An 18,234-nucleotide genomic window follows, 5' to 3' on the forward strand; every position below is an offset into this window, starting at 1 on the left:
TTTTTTTTTTTTTTTAATTTAGGGCCAGTTTATATTTTCTTGTAGGTATCGGGTAACAGAATGGTTTACAACCCTTTCTGTGACACTTGTGGTTCTCAAAATAATTAAAAAACATTTGAAAATGTGAAATTTATCTTTAATAAAGGTTGTGAAAATTATACCAACAATCCATTTTCATGCTGACTGATAATTTAAAAAATAAATCTTATATCATGTAGCTTTGAGGAACATTTGAAATAGGTGAAAGACATACCGTTATATTGAGGAGGCCCTCAAACATTGCCTTACGGAGGGAAATACAAGTCAAACAATACAGTCGCGCGCCCTTATTTACCTTTTTTGGTCAGGTTGAAACGTCTTCTTGCTTCCTGATTGTAAGCCAGTTGAGATAGAGGATGCGTGACTCAGAAGAATGACACTGCCTGCCACACCTAAAGGCAGTTAGATTGAAACTGCAGTGCAGCCGCAGTTCTGCACACATTACACACCTGCAGTTCCTAAGCCACGCCCACATACCTGCGAGAAGCAGGAAATAACACTATATGGACTTAATCAAAAAATTCACCGAGAAATTGCCCAGCTGAACACCTCTACGTCCTCACCCTTCCTCTTATCCAGCTCTGTGGTTTGGATAAGTCCGCTGCGGTCTCATAAGAACAGGGTAAGTTCGCAGTTTCACCTGGTAAGTAGGCCAGGTATCGGCCGCCTGAAAGTCGTTGTTTTCACCGTGTTGCTTTGCGCGTACTGCCATATTAGGACATTATGTCGCTGCAAGTTTGAGCAGTTTAATTAAGTAACCACACCAGTTGGTGTGCCTTTAAAGATACCTGTATACTAGTTGAGTTTTTATGTGCTAGGTTTTTGTCAGTGTGAGCCACACTTTTCCAGGCCTCAGCGTTGCTGTTGGTGTGGCCGTTGAGCACTTATCCGCGGAGCGTGAACGCACCACAGACGAGGACACGCTTTGTCCTGTCGCACACAGGCAAGCTGGCTTTTATAGTTCTCATCTCTTAGCAAACAGGATTTAAAGCAGCAAAGTGTAGCTTTCAGAGGCATAAAGTGTTTTTAGTTAAGTGACCCAGCACCACCAAGCAGCGAAGATTGGCCCGACTGTGGGCCGTTACTGAGCCAGAGGGTCAAAAGTGGCCCAGATTTGACCCAAATATGTCTGTTATCTAGGGCTGATTATTTTTTTTCTTCCTCCATTTAGTCGGATAATATAATATTGAAGTTGTGCGTCATTCTAGTAAATTAATTTATTGCAGCGGGAGTTTCGGGTTACTGGGTGTGCGCAGAGTTTAGATTGTATATCAGGACCAAATGGAGGATAAAACACTGTAGGCTGAGTATTACAGAAGCTATAAATGAGCACGAATCAACGCTTCTCCAAAACTAAAATGCACAACATTCAAGAAGTAATGTGTATGATTGTTTTATTAGATTTTAGACTGAAGCAAGCAAAATAAAACCCTGCTGGTAATTATCAGAGTCTTGTTGGCAGCTACTGACTCAAATACATTTTAGAATCAGAAAGGAAACTGCTGTGTTCCTTTTACAGATTCAGTAAATAGAGCAGTTTTTCATTATGTATTTGGAGTTATCCATCTTTTAAACATTGTAGTTTCATCTTAAAGGACCAACATGTAGAAATTCTCTTCTTGAAGGTTTCCATTGAGGTCAAGAAAAATAATTCCAGGAAAACACAGGATGTACCTTTTTAACCACAACCATTAGACAAATCTAGTTACTTTTCTGGTAGTCATCCTCAGTATTGCCCCACACATGTGACTCTTTTCTCCTGATGGAGGAACACCTCTGAGTCCGAGGAAAACATGTTCAAGACATTCTGCTGCTTCCTACTTTTCTCTCCATGGTTCAGTTCAGTCCTAACTGATAACTGAAGGCTCTGCCTCCCACTCTTCTTGCAGTCTGAGAGCGAAGTGCTCTGTTGGGAAAATACAGAACTATGAGATCTTTAAGATATGATGATTGCCCATCTTGTAAATCTAGCCTTAATTACTGCGCAGACGTTGTCTTTGGTGTATGCAGATGGTGGTTTTGTCTCGATACTGACGGGCTGCTTTTGTTTCGGACTCTTTGTCACAGACAGAAACACATTTAACTTGACATCAACCAACAGTATTTAGTGACTCTTTAGCATGATTTGGCAACAGTCTGATGGAAATAGTCGCACCACCACAGTTTAATGGCGTTTTTCCATCACATGTTGCAGCACAGTTCAACTCGGAATGGCTCCTCCATTTTTTTGTTTTCTTCCATGGACATTATCTCCTTAACATGGGTGGGGTCAGCTGTATTTTATCATATTATGAAAGAAGCTGCAGCAATGCAAAGGAAACATAAAAGCCAGGAGTATAGCATTGCTATTACATTGAATAACAGGCTTTTAGTGCAGGAGAGGGAAAAATATTGAACTACCAAACTCCGGTCAGCAGAGAAAATAAAAGAAATCGATCTGGAAAGTCCTACTCGCGACTAGGACTGAATTTTCGGACCATAAGGTGCACTTAAAATCCTTTAATTTTCTCAAAAATCAACAGTGCGCCTTAAAATGCGGTGCGCCTAATGTATGGATTAATTCTGGTTGTGCTTTCTGAACTAGAACCGATTTTATGTGGTACACGGCGCTCAAAAATCTGTCAAAATGTTTTAGCACGGCCTTGGTGAGCTACAAAGCTGCACTGCTTGATGGATTGAGCATTCAGGCCACCGTAGTCAGGAGCCTCGCAGAGTAATACGATCTGTGCTTCAACATTAAGGTGTGTGCATTCATTCATTCATTTTCTATACCTGCTGCCCCAAAAATGGCTCCTGCTCAGAGACTTTAATGCATTTAATGCGGCTTATGACCTGAAAAATACGGTAGTTATTTTTGGCAACAGGGGCTAAAAGCGTCTGATAGAAGTAGTCTTGTCAGATCCGTGTAGCTCAGAGGAATCCTGCATCGCTTCACATTTACAGAAAAAAAACTAGAAGCTGAAATGGCTTTAAAGTATTAAAGAATTTTGGCATCGGTACCAAAAATAACTCCAACTCAACGCTATCAGTCACGCAGTACAACAAGTGAGTTGAATAAAGTTTGACTTATCTGAGTTTTGTTTCATTTAATGCGCTTTATAGCCCGAAAAATACGGCATCTAGAGGACATAATTTGGCCCTTTTTCAGTATAACTCAGCCCAGACTGAGCTGCTCTCTTCATCCTCTTCTTGCTTGTATCAGTTGCTGCTGGAGAAAAAACGGCAGCAGAGAGAACTGGCTTGTGTCTCCACATAAACGGGTCCATTTTTTTGTCTCTACACCACTCACTGATCCAGGTTTACACCTGTGAGGAGCACGTGCACGACGAGTCCCTCCCTGTCACTCTGTCCCCCGACTCCCTGTACGCTCCTGTCAGATTTGCTGCTGGCATGTGTCCCTCCATCTGGCTCGCACATGCATTACATTTGGATATTGCATAATGGCCGTGGGCCTCAGTAATGCAGCACTCCAGTGCCGCTACAACAAGTGACAAGGGTCAGAGAACCCAGCTGCTTATGTAAAAGCATTAAGAAGACCAAATAACCACGTTTGCTCGCCCTGTAGGAAAAGAAGAAGAATTCATTAAAAAGTGAAAACATGCAGTGACAAAAGAATGAGCTGTAAGACTGAGCCACTCACCTTCATTTTCCATAATTGATAATCTGAGACTTGTTAAAAGATAAAAGCCTCGAGCAGCATGTTTAATGCAGTTCTCATTTCAACTCAGAAAGGTAGCTGCTTCATAGTATTTGAACAGATTCAAACACGCCACGATAGCCGATGAGTTTGAATGTAAAATTCTGTTCTTTCCAATATCAATACCTAATAAATGTTAGTGGCTACTGCTCCAAAGTGGGCTTGAGTTATTGAACTGAACTGAAGTTTTTAAACGTGTTCTTAGCTGTGAATTAGAAATCACTGACGTTTTAAAAGGATAAAGCGGCTTGTGTGGACATGTAGCGCTGCCTGAAAAGCCGAGGAGGCTCACGTGCTCCTTTTTTCTGCTTATATCATCAAATATTTAGAGTGATCCAGTGACGGCCTGTTAGGCAGCACATGACAGGGCCACACACACCGAGGCCAGAACCCTGAGTCCAAATCCCAACCACCCCCACTAACATTTGCTGGCCTCCTTTTTGCCATCACATTAAAAGATAAAGGGACGTATGCTCTAAAAAAAAAATAAAAATGTTCAGGAAATAAAATGGCAAGTGGCCCATACAGCAGAGGTAGAACAATTTTAATATCCTGCTAATGTGAGCCGATCTCACGTGGGGAGCTTTGCTCTCTTTTGGGCCCAAGCTGCAGAATAGGAAGGCAGCGTCGTACTTCTCCATTTTGCAGGGGTAAGGTTCCCCTTTCCTTTTGGTAATATAGCCCTTGAACAGGGTGTTGGGGGGTAATTTAGATAAAAGCTACTTCTCAATCCCAAAAAGTAAAGGGGCACCTACCCTGTCTGAGAGAATGGAGGAACTGGGGCAGAGCCAGGGGGCGGGGCTTAGCGTGGACCTTGGTCTCCAGCTACTCCTGAGAAATGTTTGGCTCTTTTTAGCTGCTAAATGTTCAACACTCCTCATGAGTTAGTTTTGCATTTTATCTGCCGACTGTTTGTTGCGGCGCTTATCTGAATTTGTTTGCCAACTTCCTGCTGCTGTGTGAAGCCAGGTGGAGTGAAGTGCTGAGACTGACCCAAGCAGTGAGTTTGCTTTTCTGATTCAGTGTTGCTGTGAGAAAGCTTGTTGTTGCTGTTTGCTGCGAGCGATCGTATTGTTCTGATTTTATAAGAGCAGAAACTTTAATTTAAAGGACCAGCTTGACATTTTTTAGAGTAACTGTTCATTATTATCAGTAGTTCATTGTTTAAGCTACAGCCATCAGTTAGCTTAGCACGAGCCGCCCTGACCGAACAAACAATAAACTGTGCAAAAGAGGCGCTGTGATTTATTGAAACGCGTGCAGATATGAATGCAAAGTTTTTGACATTCTGATGAGTATTTGGTTTATTCTCCAACTCAGCCTGAACCCTCTGAGACAAGCTTTCTGTCATTTCTTTAAGGAGTCTTCAGGAATAGTTCTCCAGGCTTCTTGAAGGACATCCCAAAGCTCTTCTTTGGATGTGGGCTGCCTTTTGTTCCGTTCTCTGTCAGATGATCCCACACTGCTTCAATAATGTTGAGGTCCGGGCTCTGGGGAGGATTCATCCCTCCATAAGACCTGTTGCCACTGATTTTCAGTCCACTTCTTGTGTCATTTGGCATAGCTCAGCCTTTTCTCCCTGTTTCCCTTCCTTAAGAACGGCTTCTTGACAGCCACCCTTCCATGGAGACCATTTCTGATGAGGCTTGGGCCAACAGTAGATGGATCAGCTGAAGGTCCAGATGCATCTCTCAGGTCCTGTCAGGTCACAGCTGGATTTTTTCCTCTTTCTTAAGGACATCACTTTCAGATCCTGTTCATCTGCTGTAGATAGTTTTTCTCCACTGGTGCAGTCTCCTCAAATGTTTCAGTACACACTGCACATCATGCTGAGATGTGCCGAGTTTTCAGCTAATAGCTCACCTTGTCTGTAAAACTGTTATTTTTGTTATTTTCCATAGATGCAACCAAGGAACTGAAAGCAAATCATACGTCTTTGTGACAGGCTGATAAGTTGTTTCATTCCTTGAGTTATGGTGCCTTTTTTTTATGCCTGAATGATATTTAGGTCGGTATTAAGTGTCAAAGCAAACAAAAAACACATTCCTCTGAAAATGTTCAGGTACGAGGAGTGGACTGAGAGAAAGAAAAGTTTAAAAGTTTGCAAAATATCTGCAGAATATGAGGAAATGAGGGGGAGACTCGAGAGTTTTGCATGTGCTGCGACGGTGTTTCCTCATAAAAACACCTAAACTCCTGAAACGCATTCAGCATGTTTATTACATCCGTATAAAGATGAGATGAGAAAGTTCCTGGTAGTGAAATAGGTCAGCACCTTCAAAGTGTTCACTCATGGAGGATCGTGTCTGCACAGGTGCGACTGCGAGCCTTTTCCCCCTTTGGGCTCCTGCTGATGCGTGTGGAGCTCAGAGCTCGCCACATTCACCACGATGCACGCTTTTGTCTGGCCGCCTCTTGCTTTGTTCAGTGCTCTGTGTGAGGCTACTGTAAGGTGTCGGATTACGATGAAACTGTGACTGTCGTGCTGCTGTGTGAGTTTCACACAGCTCAATAGTTTGGGTCTCCGGCGCTCGCAGCCCGGTTGATGCTCTTAATCTGGACTTTTCTGACATGCACCACGCGCACGGTGAGCATCTTCTTCTGCTTTCTTTCTGTTGTTGTTCCACGGGGGTTTTTAAAAATAGATGCTTGTTATTTTTGCATCTCCCTCTCCATGCTCCTGGCATTTTCTGCCCCCCCCTTTAGGGATTTTTGCTGCTCGGTGAAATCTGCAGCAGCTCTCGTGGCACGACCACCCAGAGCCGTAATCCAGACATCCAAGCTGCTTGACTATTAATCCTGTTCGGGGGTATATTGGCTGGCAACTCCACAAGAGGACGTAAAGATTATTAATTTTATTGGAAACCTCTCAGGACGTGGTAACCTGCTGTCGTCTGACAAGATGCAGACGTTTAATCCGTGCTGTGCACACTTGACAGTTTACATCAGTGAGAGAGGGGAGGAATGGGAATGGGGTTTTGAAACAATGGGACAGAATGTTACACTGTTTAATTCAACATCTGATGGCATCCAAGGTCAGAATAATGAAGCCGCACTCAGATCTTTGGGTGGAAATAAGCTGCAAGTCGAGGCATCGCCTGACTCCACGTGAGAACTCCTGGATTCTTGGCTTGTAGTTGTGAAATGTTTTGCTTGTGGCAGCTTGTTGTGTGGCAGTGAAATAAAGCGAGCAGTTGAAATTTGGGGTAAGCTAAAGGCTTTGTTTATATTGGCATGTTAAATCTGTATGAAACGGTTTGTGTTCATTCCAGCTGTGGAAGTTTTGGTGAGCAGGATGCTTCTTCCTTTTAAACGGCTGCATCTCCTGGATGTAAACACCAGAAGGAGTGCGTGAGTTAGCTGAATGTGGAGAACGTTTTCGTTGCTGAGAACGAGGACGCGTGTGCATCCCACTCCTGACACGTCTTCATCAGGCATGCGTCTGTTGTTGAACTGTTAAAACGATACCGCTACGTCGCTTCTTAACTCCATCCTCGTTAGCACTCAGACTGCAGCGTTGTGTTGTGAGCTGCTGGTTTACTCATTGAACGTAAGGATGAAGTAGATGAGTCGGGTGTGTAAGTGGCGAGAAGACTAAGCCTGGATGGGGGGGGGGGGATTATGGGAGCAGGGGGCGGGGAGCATACATGATCTGTCAGGGCTTAGTACCACAATTATCCCAGCAGCTGCAGCAGTGACAGCAGCAGCGGTGGTGCTGATGGTGGCAGAGGCTGCGTTTTCATTAGTGTAATGCCCAGAGAAGCTTCAGAATTATGTAAGAGTGACGCGGTGTCATCCCTTTTAGGCCGGCCCTCCTCCTGGCAACAACGTGGCCGTTTGTTTTCCTTTTATTCTCCTTTGCTCGGAGAAGCCAAAAGGACATCTGTCAGAGTCGGGCTCGCATGCAGGTCTCATAGTAGCCACGCCGCGGGGATGCTGAATGTGCCGCGCGTTGTCATGGCGAAGCCGATGCTCTGAGGCGCACCAACGGATAGGTCTCTGGTCTTAATTCAGAGTGAGATGAGTCGACATTTGGAGATGCTGAATTTGCTTGTAGCGTTGCTCTTTGTTTGAAGAGAAGGAAGGTTGTTGTCGACGTGTCAGAGCGGCTGAACAAAGAGCGGTAAAAGATGAAGTTTAAGAAGTTCATCACGATCATGCAAGCGGCGATTGGGATCGTCCCCCTCAACAAACGGGAGCTCATGCCATCCGACAGGAAGCTATGGAGACCCCCGGGGTGAGTTTGATTCCTATTGACCTGCACAGACACGGGAGTGGTGGAGGTTTGTTTTCACGGTGGTTTTAGCGATGAACTCGCCAAGGGAACAGGTGGCTTCAGGAGGATGTGACACCGTGGCGTTAATGGACCCATTAAAAGGCTCAGTTCACTGGTCACGTCGATTCTTGCTGTTTTAATTTGTTTTTCATCTGTTTTACCACACAGCAAGACCCGGTGGAATTTGTTAAAGAGGACATCGACTGCAGTGATCCACAGCAGCAGAAATCTTTCAGATAGTGTTGTTCAAACTCCCAGAGCAGAAACCAATGTCTTTAAATAAAAGAGCTGGATGTAGATTGAGCCGTTTGATTTATTACGTGGTTGTGGAGCGAGAGGTCATGATGTCACTGTGAGCGTTACGCCTGCTTGTTCACGGTCGTAACCATTAATTAAATGCTATTAAAAATCACCCATAATAACTCAAATTAACTTGAGAGAAAATGTTTCAATGTAAATGTATTCATTTTTGGTCCTTACGTCTTCTTCCATTGCCACTTTTTGGACCTAAAGCGTGCACGTCTGATCTTAAACAGGAATAATGTTCATGAGGGTGTTAATTTAATGTTAAACAGACTCTGGAAAGGATAAGTTTAAAAGTACCTGAGAAATCCCACCAGAACCTGGTGTTAAGTTAGTGAACATCAAATGTTTGATGAGTCTTTGTTGATTAAACGGGTTACGGGTCAAACCTTTTTTATATTCCCAGTGATGCTGCCCGGGTTCAGGTTGGTTTTATAGATGTTTTTGTGTGGTGATCATAATCTAATCACCCGTACAAAAAAGGCCAATCCATGTTTTACCAGTTAATCCAAAACGTGTGGCAGCAGCAGTTGGAAATGTTGGGCTGGAACTGCATCAAATCCCAAACAATAAGGCTGGATTATTATATTTCACTGTTTCCTGTGTGTTGTGCTCAGTAAGGAGGACACTGAACAGCGAGGGCTGTCACACCATCGGATAATTACAGAACGTAACGCTGTGAATAGCAAACAACAATGAATATCATTCATATTTTATGCCAGAAACCAACTTTTAAACAGATGAGGGTAGACGCAGAGGAGGGGGGTAAAAACATGACATCCTGTCCTTCCCTAAACACTTTCTCTGGAGCTCCACGGGGGGGGGGACCTCATGAGGTCAAAGAAGGATGTGAAGGAGAGTCGGTGAGGATGCAGGAAAGGTGATTGTGCTGCGAGGAGCTTCCAGCTGCGCTCGCACCGAGCTGCAGTGTGCTTCTGCTGTGGGAAACTGCAGCTGTTACAGCTCATTAGATTCTTCACCTCCTGCATTCTCACCATGTTGTTTCATGGCAAATGTGGACAACTGAAGACATATTTTCTCTTTACCCAGGTTGGCAGTTTTTAAAAAAGAAGAAATGAACGCTTCCTACTGAGGACGGCTGCTCTCATTTATTCACATGAATGCTAATTAGGAAATGAATGTTGTAGAACGGCATTAATCTCCTCTCCTTTCATGAAAGTTTGCCCAGAGTATCATATTACCAAAGGAGATTAAAAATGAGGCATTAAATCTCCTCTTTGTAGCATTTAGATTTCAGCCAGCTCCTATTATGGCTCTTTTTTTCCCTTCTTTCTCTTTTTAAAGTTCCTGTTTGACCACATGCTGTTCGTACAGAAGACACAGTTGAGTGGTTTTATGAAGCTTGGTTCATCTAAGGGAGTAAATCCAACATGGCTGCCCCTTCCAAACAAAAACTAAAGCAGAATTAAATGGTTTCATTCAATCGTTTGCACACACAGTGCTGATCAACCTAAACCGGTGGATGCTGTAATGCTGTAATGCATCATCAGAGACCTGTACTGCTGATATTAGCCGTTCTGGTAAGTGAGTAAATCCCACAGTAACTGGAAGTGGTCAATCCCAGCTCTGATTTCTGACCTCTGACTGTCGTATTACTCTGCCCCTCGCTGCCTGTCCTCCATCTTGTTGAAAGTGCAGCACTAAAATGATTAAATGCCCTTTTCATGGGAACTTCACCATGCTGGGGTTACGAAAGAGGGATTTCAGCAGGGGTTGGCCGCAGTTTTACCCTGAGAGACTCCTGCGGTGTTCCTGGAGATGCCGTGCCCTCCCTCATTGTTCCTCTGATTCATACATTTTTGTGCCTGAAGCGTGTAAGGCAGCAGGTTAAGTCCCGCTGAGGCGATCTCTGTCCTCTCTCCCTGCTCAGTGCTGTGGTTATCGGCCTTTACCCACATATGCAGTCTGGAGGAGGGCAAAATGAAGGCTGTGCCAGGTTTGCCACGTTAGTGATCGGGTCAGGGATGCTGCAGATTATAGGCTCCTATAGATTATAGCCTGTGGTATCTGTGTCTTACTGGGTGAGTCCGGTTTAACCCAGAACCAGACACGGATAAGAACCATGTGCCTTATACTTAGTATATACTTTTTTCTCTTTCTTTTTGCTCTCTAATGTCTCTGATCCTGGGAACCAAATCATTTAAAGAGGCATATTTCCCAAACTAATGTATCTTTTGCTGTTACATTAAAGAATATCCTTTAATCTCTGTCAAAGTGCGTAATCTGGCATCCCGAATAACTTGTGAAATGAGTGAAAGATTACTTTAGAAAGGGCCTTTGGAAAGGGACGCAGACTTGGAGCACATGGATTACACAAGAAGTCAAACAAGTTTAAAGACTAATTCATTTTCATGCCATCTAAAAATAGAGCCTCTGTGCCTGTGTTTGCCCCCCCCCCCACAGACTTTGTGTTGACGAGTTGACACTTTGACAACACCACTGCTGAGACGTGCCCTTTAAATATTTCAGAACTCTCCTGCAGATTAAACTTTGAAGATCGCAGCATAATTTATTTTCTTCTTTTTTAAGAGCAGTGATGTCAGTTCTTGTGATTTTGCTTCCTTAGATTGTAGGTGATCTGGTTGATTTCTTTTTGCATGTGCGTGACGCAGCATTCGGATAGATTACAGTCCCTTTCTCTTCCATCCACAGGGACCAGGCCTGCTCCGAACAGACCAGCACCGACCTGCTCAAGTCCGGCCGCAAGTTCTGCTGGTCCAGAGAAGCCCAGTACTTGTATCTTCGCCGCCTCTCATCGAGAAGCTTCTCGGCTATAACCATGGTATGTTTTTTTGTTTTATCAGTGATGTTGATGCTGTGAAATTTGAGTGGAGGGCTGGACAAAAACATTTAGGCCTTGAAAAGCACAAATCCAGTGGCCTGCAGCTCTTTCTTAAGCTAAAAAATGTGCTCGTTTAGTTTCCCTCTGCTGCCGTTTCTTTAAGTTTATTGCAAAGGGAGGGAGAAGACTAACTAAGCATCAGTCATACTGGGCAGGAGGGAGAGTGAGGGAGAAGCCACTGCTAGCAGCTAACAGACCTGAAAATAGCACTGTAAGTAAAAGTATCATATGTGCAAGATGCTTTGCAAACAGCTGCTGGAGTAGACCATGGGTCTGTTGCAGTTTGAATTATCTGCTGTACAGAGAGTTCTCTGAGCTAAAAGATAATTCTGTGCACGGCACTGTGACACATTGTGCTAGAATGTGATATCAGTCACTGAGTAGCAGCATCACACAACAGCTGACGGCCACACAATAACTGACCACAACTTTCCACACAGTGCAGCGTCTGAGCTGACAACACCCGGTTCCAAAAGTGTTGGGACACTGTGGAAAAGCATGAATAAAAACTCTAAAAATCTCATTAAACCAGTATTTACACAACAGAGCACAGCCAGCACATCAAATGTTGAGGTATTAGCATTTAATAAAGCATTGAATGGCACGAGCGCATCAAGCAGCGCGGAGCACCTCCTTCTTTTCAGAGCAGCCTGCAAATGTCTGAGAAGTGAGGAGCTGCTGGACCTCTGGGGAGGATTATGGTCCCGTTCTCATCTGATGTAGGATTCTAGCTGCTCAACACTCCTGGGTCTTCCTCGTTGTATTTAGTCTTGCGTGATTCACCAAATGTTTTCAGCTGGTGAAGGTCCGGCACCTGGGCTCTTCTACCACAAAGCCGCGCTGTTGGAATAGATGCAGGGTGTCTTACTGAAGTATGCCAGGCCTTCCCTGAATAAGAAGTTTACGGATGGGAGCATTTGCTGCTTTAAAACCTATACATAGCTTTGATGGAGCCTTTTCACACGAACCCACACTTCAGCAGAGACTCTGATTACAAAGGTAGTCCAGAGGACTTCCAAACAACCATTAATTAACTAAATGTGGAACAAAATGAGTATTTCAGTGTGTGCCTGATTGATTCAGACCCATACAGTTAATCATCAGCTTCTCACGGAGCGTCTCTGCTTGTTTAATGGTGTCATTTGAAAAGTTCACGGCTCAGTTCGGTGGTTCTCGTGTTGTAACCTCACCTGGAGGATTGTGGGGCTCTTAAAATGCTTTGATGATAATCCAAAACTGCACACAAAGTGGCTTCTTTTGGGCCTGGTGATGATTTGAAGTCCAGTGACTCTGTGTTTCCCAGGCTTCTTTCTTTATGTGAACACAGCTAAACTGCAGTGACCCCTCCTGCATCCAGGATGATGATTAACCACAGAGACATGTCACATCCAGAAAGCTTCATTGTTTTAATGACTTGGTCTCACAAATGATTCAGGTCAGTGATGCTGTTTTGCATGAGGATGGCCTATTTCAAGGCTTGTTTGGGTTGATTTTCGGTGGATGTGGAATGTGCAGATTTCATTGCATTGACTCATTTTTCAGAGAACTTATTGTCATCATATAGAATTATTTCAGCATCGCTGAATCAAATCAAAGGTGTGGTGAAAGGGGCTGTCAGTTGTGCTCAGAATAGGAATTATTCAAAGAATGAATGAGCATTTTTTCAAAGTCAGCTGGTCTTCCTGCCAGTGATTTGTCTCTTTCTGATGAAATATTAAATTTGGGCCGACGTGGGTGGGACTGTACAGTCCAAACACACACAAAAAACAGGTTATTATGCAGTTGCTACACATGGTTACCTTGACCTTTACTGTAGCTGCACATTTACTTAAACATCATATATTGGGGCACATACAATTTGAGGCTAGTTTTTATAACCATATATATTATTAACCATTTTACTTTAACATGCAGTTGTCATTTCGACTGTATTCTTCTTCCAGTCTTGTGGTAAAAGCTTGGGGGAATATTTTCCTAATTTGACCTCACAAGGCTTTGATTCCTAAGTACTCAGAAAGAAGTGGTTCTCCCAGTTTGAACTGGTTTTCAGGGATTCCTGTTCGCAGTCTCTGGTGCCTGAAGACAGCAGATCTGTGCAGGCAGGGTTCAAAATTAGTGTTTGATACTTGAAATGCTTTTGGTCACCACAGGAATGCCATTGGGGGCACTTGACATGTTTTGAGGAAGTGTAAAATAATCTGCGGTTTCTTCATAGCAGTAAGTATGTGTTTGAGCTTCTGGAGGCAGTTGTTTAAAAAGCAAAGTGCTTTAAATATTTTACCCACAGTTAATTAAGGTTGTTTTTTTGCTGTAAGACATATATTTAATATAGGGTGAAACGCTTGGAGTCTTTTTTTTGTTTCCCCTGTCTTATTGATGTTTTTGTTCTCTGCGTCGGAGCCTCTCAGCAGGCTGCCTAAAAATCAATGGGAATTCTGGACGGATCCATCCAGTCGGTAAAACAGTGTCCCTGTAAGAATGAATCCGCTGGGTTTTTACCGCTTTATTGTGAGTGACATTAAGATCCAGAATGTGTTGAGTCCGTTGAGGTTGAGAATCTAAAACGTTGCTCGTACATGTTCTCACGTCTGTGAGTTGGCGTAAATAAACCCCCCCGCGCTTTCATTTGGTACGATCTGGACTAAGCTAGGAGCACTCGGCGCTAATTTTTGCCCGGATGTTTAATGTTGATGTAATTTAGGGAGCAAAGTGCGCCATTTGAAGTGAAGCCGGAGAGCCTCAAACAAACTTCAAACTTTGAATTTCTTAATTATCTCAGAAGTTTGTCTGACGTACGACCGGAAGCGCTGAAGTTGCCAGAGTTTGCTTGAGATCTTTGGTACCAGTCCGGGACAGTTCAAAGTGCGTGATGCCAGTGAACGGAGGGGGCCTGCTCTCTCTGAGCAGATATGCAACTCAGTATTTATCCGTAAGTACGCTCACATTGTTGTCTTCAAAGGGCCGGGAATTACAGGAGGTCGACATGGAGTAGAGTTGGTGTTGTGGCAGAGCTTCGGGTGTGTTTTTCAGGAGAAATAGATTATTCGGGAGTTTCCATGAATCCCAGCTGAAGCCTGTTGCATCCTGCCGCACCTGCTGCCATCGCTGTCTGCTGTAAAAACCCTTTTAATTTACACAAAACCCGTTCAAAGTTAATGGGACTCGCTTTTTAAATTGTCTTGACTCTGAACAAATGTACCACTGTAGTTTATTTGAGCGTGTGTCTTATTCTCACTGACCCAGCGCTGTTTGCCTGCGCTTTGAGGGCCATTTTTTCTTTTTGCTTGTCTTTTCTCTGTTTTGAAACCAAACAGATATTTTGCCACTGGGCACAGTAGGTAACGCCAGGCGGCCTCTCGTCCATTCCAAGCCAAAGCCTGCAGTCTCATTGCAATTACTTTGCTTATTTATTTATTTTACGTCAACCTCTACGGTGTCGTACTTGCTTCCTACCAGTAGAGGGCAGACTCGCCCAACTTTTAGCCCTGCTTACACCTACACTGGAGCTTTCCGGCTGCCTTTTGAAGGGTTTCAGGCTTGTTTAGAGTCTGAAGTAAGAACCAGAATGGCATCTGGATAACCGCTGGGTGACTAACGATGTTCAGACTTTGAATAAAATCAAAAGCTCTTTATAATTACTTAATTTTCAAAGAGTTTCCCCTTGGAATTGTTCCAAAAAATGTCACGTTTGTGCTTGTGCTGCCTCATATCTTCTTTTGCTTACACTTTGGAAGGTTGTGAAAGTGAAACCTTTTCAGGGTCAGTCTGCATAATGTACCAGATGTTTCAGTTAGTCGTCCTGTTTCTAGTCCAAAGCTGTCCTAATGCAGGGATGTCCAGAGTCGGTCCTCGAGGGCCGCCGTCCTGCAGGTTTTAGACGTTTCCCTGATTCAATGCACCTGATTCAGATGAAATGGATCTCTTTAGAAGATTAAGTTCTGCACAAGCCTGCTAATGATGCATTGATCTGAATTAGTTGTGTTGAAGCAGGGAATGATCTAAAACCTGCAGGCCAGTGGCACTCGAGGACCGGATGTGGACCTCCCTGCTCTAATGTTAACTGGATGCTGGCTGATTCGCCGCCTGCTGGTACCGTGTCAGATGGTCCCTTTCCTATCCGTGAAATTCTCAGTAAAGTTACAAAAACATTTGGAGCCTTGCTCTACCTCATCCTAACTTTTACTTTTACTTGCAAATGATTTAATTCTCTCTTTTTTCTTTGTTTTTTGTTGGTAACGGCGGTTTTTGTGCGTGCAGGTGATTTATTTGGATTGTAGCTTTGTGATGTGTTGTTGCACAAAGACTCGTCAGTTTTGCTTTACTCCCAGCCGACTTGGTTCTGAAGCTCAAGCAAAATGAGCTCCACAGAAACGGAGCTTAAAGGATTAGTTAAATATTGAATTAGTACGTGGGGGCGGAAAACAGAACTGAAAAGTTCTAGCACAAATGTCATGGATGTTCAGCCTCTTACGAACATATGAGAGGATAATCTGCTTTAAAGTTCTATTAGAAATGGAAGGTTTTGGATGCCGATGAGAAAGCGGCGCTGGGAGTCATCGCTTTGCTTCTGTGTGTCGCTGTAAATCAAATGTTTGAATTAACGTGGTTAAATGTTAATTTGCTGCTGGTTTTTTGTGTTTTTCAGTGAGAAATGTGTGAAATTAGAAGCAAAGTGTGGGTCGGTGCTCGATTTATGTGTCATTCTTTGCTTTTTCTGAGCATCTCTCCACCTGCTTCAGATGTTTGATTCACATCGCCTGAAAGAGGTTTTATTTTCAGCAAAGCTTCCTGATGTTCGTCTTTAAATAGCTTGTTTTCCAAAGCAGCGATGACCCAGTATTTCAGTCTCCCTCCTCATTAGTGGAAATGTTTGTGCTTTGTTATGTAATGGCCCTCTCTCAGGAGACTACGACTTATCCAGCAGGCCTGCCTGCGAGCAGCCATCACTTCTCATTCTACGGGAGACGATCTGAGTGAAACTATTTCTCTGATTGTCATGAGTTGTTTCCTCTTGCTACACGTTTACTCTCTGGTGGGTTTTTTGTGACTCATTCCGTCTCCTTGGAGGCTCAAAATATAAGACGCCTGCCCCAGCTCGCCACACATAACCCCGGCGTGAGAACGGTTAAAGATGGAAAGAGCAGCGGTGGAATAAAAAGTCCTGTCTTTGTTCTGTATGCATGTGCACAGCCCTCTGGGCTCCCAGCAGCCTGCTTCTGGCTCTGGTCCGAACATGTTGGTCAGAAGAGCAAAAAAGTGGGTTATGACCGCTTTGCTGGCAGCCGATTTCCCTCGAGCCCGAGCCTGAGATCTCGCTGTTTAACATTCCAGTCGCCGTCACATTAAAAACAACTCGGTTTGAGCTGGGCTCACACTTGGAGCAGCTGTGGGACTCGGCTCCAGTATTTTGAGGTCTGAAAGCGCGCCGAACCCAGAATGAACGGTGGGATTCACACTGAGGTGTTGCCTGCGCAGGAGTTGGTGTGTCTGCACGTTTCCACTTTCTGCAGACTGTGTGGGATTTGTGCTGAATGTAGGCCAGCAGAATCCCTCTTACGTCAAAGGCAGTTAGGCGGGCAGATGCAGGGGAGAGAGCTGCTGGTGGTTGTGCAGCTGTGGCCATGGAGGAGGCTGCGGCGCACATCAGTCCGCCAGAGCACCGCTGGCGGTGAGCAGGGAGAGACGCAGATAGGTAGAGACGGAGAGCGCCAACGATGAAGACCGTCCTCAGCCTGCACAGGAAATGGGCCCACGCCGTCAAGACCATCCGCATCCTGCAGGGACTCGTGAGTGAGATCAAATCCGGGTCTTGGCCGGGCAGCTGGACCCGGCCGGCACTGTAACGGAGCCTTTTTGCTTGAGATCTGTTTAGTTTTATTCTGCCATGACAGCTAGAATTGCGTTGAAGTGGCAAAAGAGAGAGAAAACGATGATTTGAGATCAGAATGAGTCTGTTGTTTTGTGAAGAAGTTGATGGGAAAGTGAGCGTTGAGGCACGATGTCGTGGTTTTTTTTAGATAAAGTTTGAATCTGTTGCACCGTAGTGTTTGGTCCGATGGAGTCTGATGTCACTACAAAGGATCGGTGGCAGTGCAGTTTGGTAAAATAAAGCCAAATATGGGTTTTAGCTTCTTAGAATCAAAGAAGGATGGTTTAACTGTTGACTAACTGGCAGCTTTGGCCTCAGTGCGACTTGTTGACTCGATGAAACAATCCTGCACGAGATGCACTTGATCTCTGATGGTTTTTTAAAGTGTTCGTCTGAAGCTTGTGGAACAGAGGCCCGTCTTTGTTCTCCATTAATGTGTTCGGAGAAGCAGCCACAGTAATGTTTCCCTTCTCTCCACAGAACCCAGTCATGGAGGAGACCGTGTGGGAGCAGTACACAGTGACCCTGCACAGAGTGAGTCCACGTGCACACGCACACACCCAACTTCCAGCCATACGTTGTCCTGACTGCATTTCAATGAGTATTTTGACACTGAAGTCAGCAGAAGACGATGGCGTCTGGCGTCTGAAAGGCAGCCGGAGCAAACCTAGCATAAAAAGTTAGGATGAATGTTTGAGTTATGCATGTTGAGCAACACTTTCCATCATTTATTCCACATGGTAGGGACCATTTCGACATCTGTTCTCATTAACTTTTGAACTATTCGTCTTTTTTCCTGCGTATTTCTGATGGAACATGTAAAAAAATCCAGAAGCAGGAGGCGTAAAGATGAAGTGAGCGAAATGGAGGCAGGTGAACGCTGCTAGTAAAAAGCTTTCTGTGTGCAGATCGCTGCTCTTACAGCTCTGTGAATGCTGTGCTGTTAGAGATTTCAATAGATTAGATGGTTTTAATCAGTCATCGGTGGGTGATACCATCCAATAAATCTGCCCCAGTCAGAATACTAACATCCTAAATAAGCACGTTTGTTCTGTTTCATGTGCTCGATCGGTTTCCATGCTTCACGTAAGGCAGGTGATGAGAGCCATCCCATCTGGATGAAGCAGCTGACTCTGGATGTGTTGAGTTTGTCACGTCCTGCTACCAGCCGACTGCCGGTTCTGCGC

At 44.3% G+C, this 18,234-nt stretch overlaps 1 protein-coding gene across 6 annotated transcripts in view; it reads left to right on the top strand.

Moving 5' to 3' along the window:
• Positions 1–569: 569 nt before the first annotated feature.
• Positions 570–18,234, top strand: part of tjp2a (tight junction protein 2a (zona occludens 2)) — a 34,869-nt gene continuing 17,204 nt past the window's right edge. The window contains exons 1-3 of one of the 6 annotated variants that reach the window (XM_072372450.1): positions 570–661; positions 10,989–11,118; positions 17,528–17,581. In XM_072372450.1, the coding sequence (XP_072228551.1) occupies positions 11,116–11,118; positions 17,528–17,581 (57 nt within the window). In that variant the 5' untranslated portion in view covers positions 570–661; positions 10,989–11,115. Of the gene's footprint in view, positions 662–4,578; positions 4,737–10,988; positions 11,119–13,826; positions 14,108–17,527; positions 17,582–18,234 lie in introns of those variants that run through there. The other 5 variants (XM_072372451.1, XM_072372452.1, XM_072372453.1 and 2 more) reach the window with 5 other exon arrangements.

Source organism: Leuresthes tenuis, unplaced genomic scaffold, assembly GCF_036924035.1.
Source record: "Leuresthes tenuis unplaced genomic scaffold, fLeuTen1.0.hap1 SCAF_19, whole genome shotgun sequence".
Taxonomy (NCBI): Eukaryota; Metazoa; Chordata; class Actinopteri; order Atheriniformes; family Atherinopsidae; genus Leuresthes; species Leuresthes tenuis.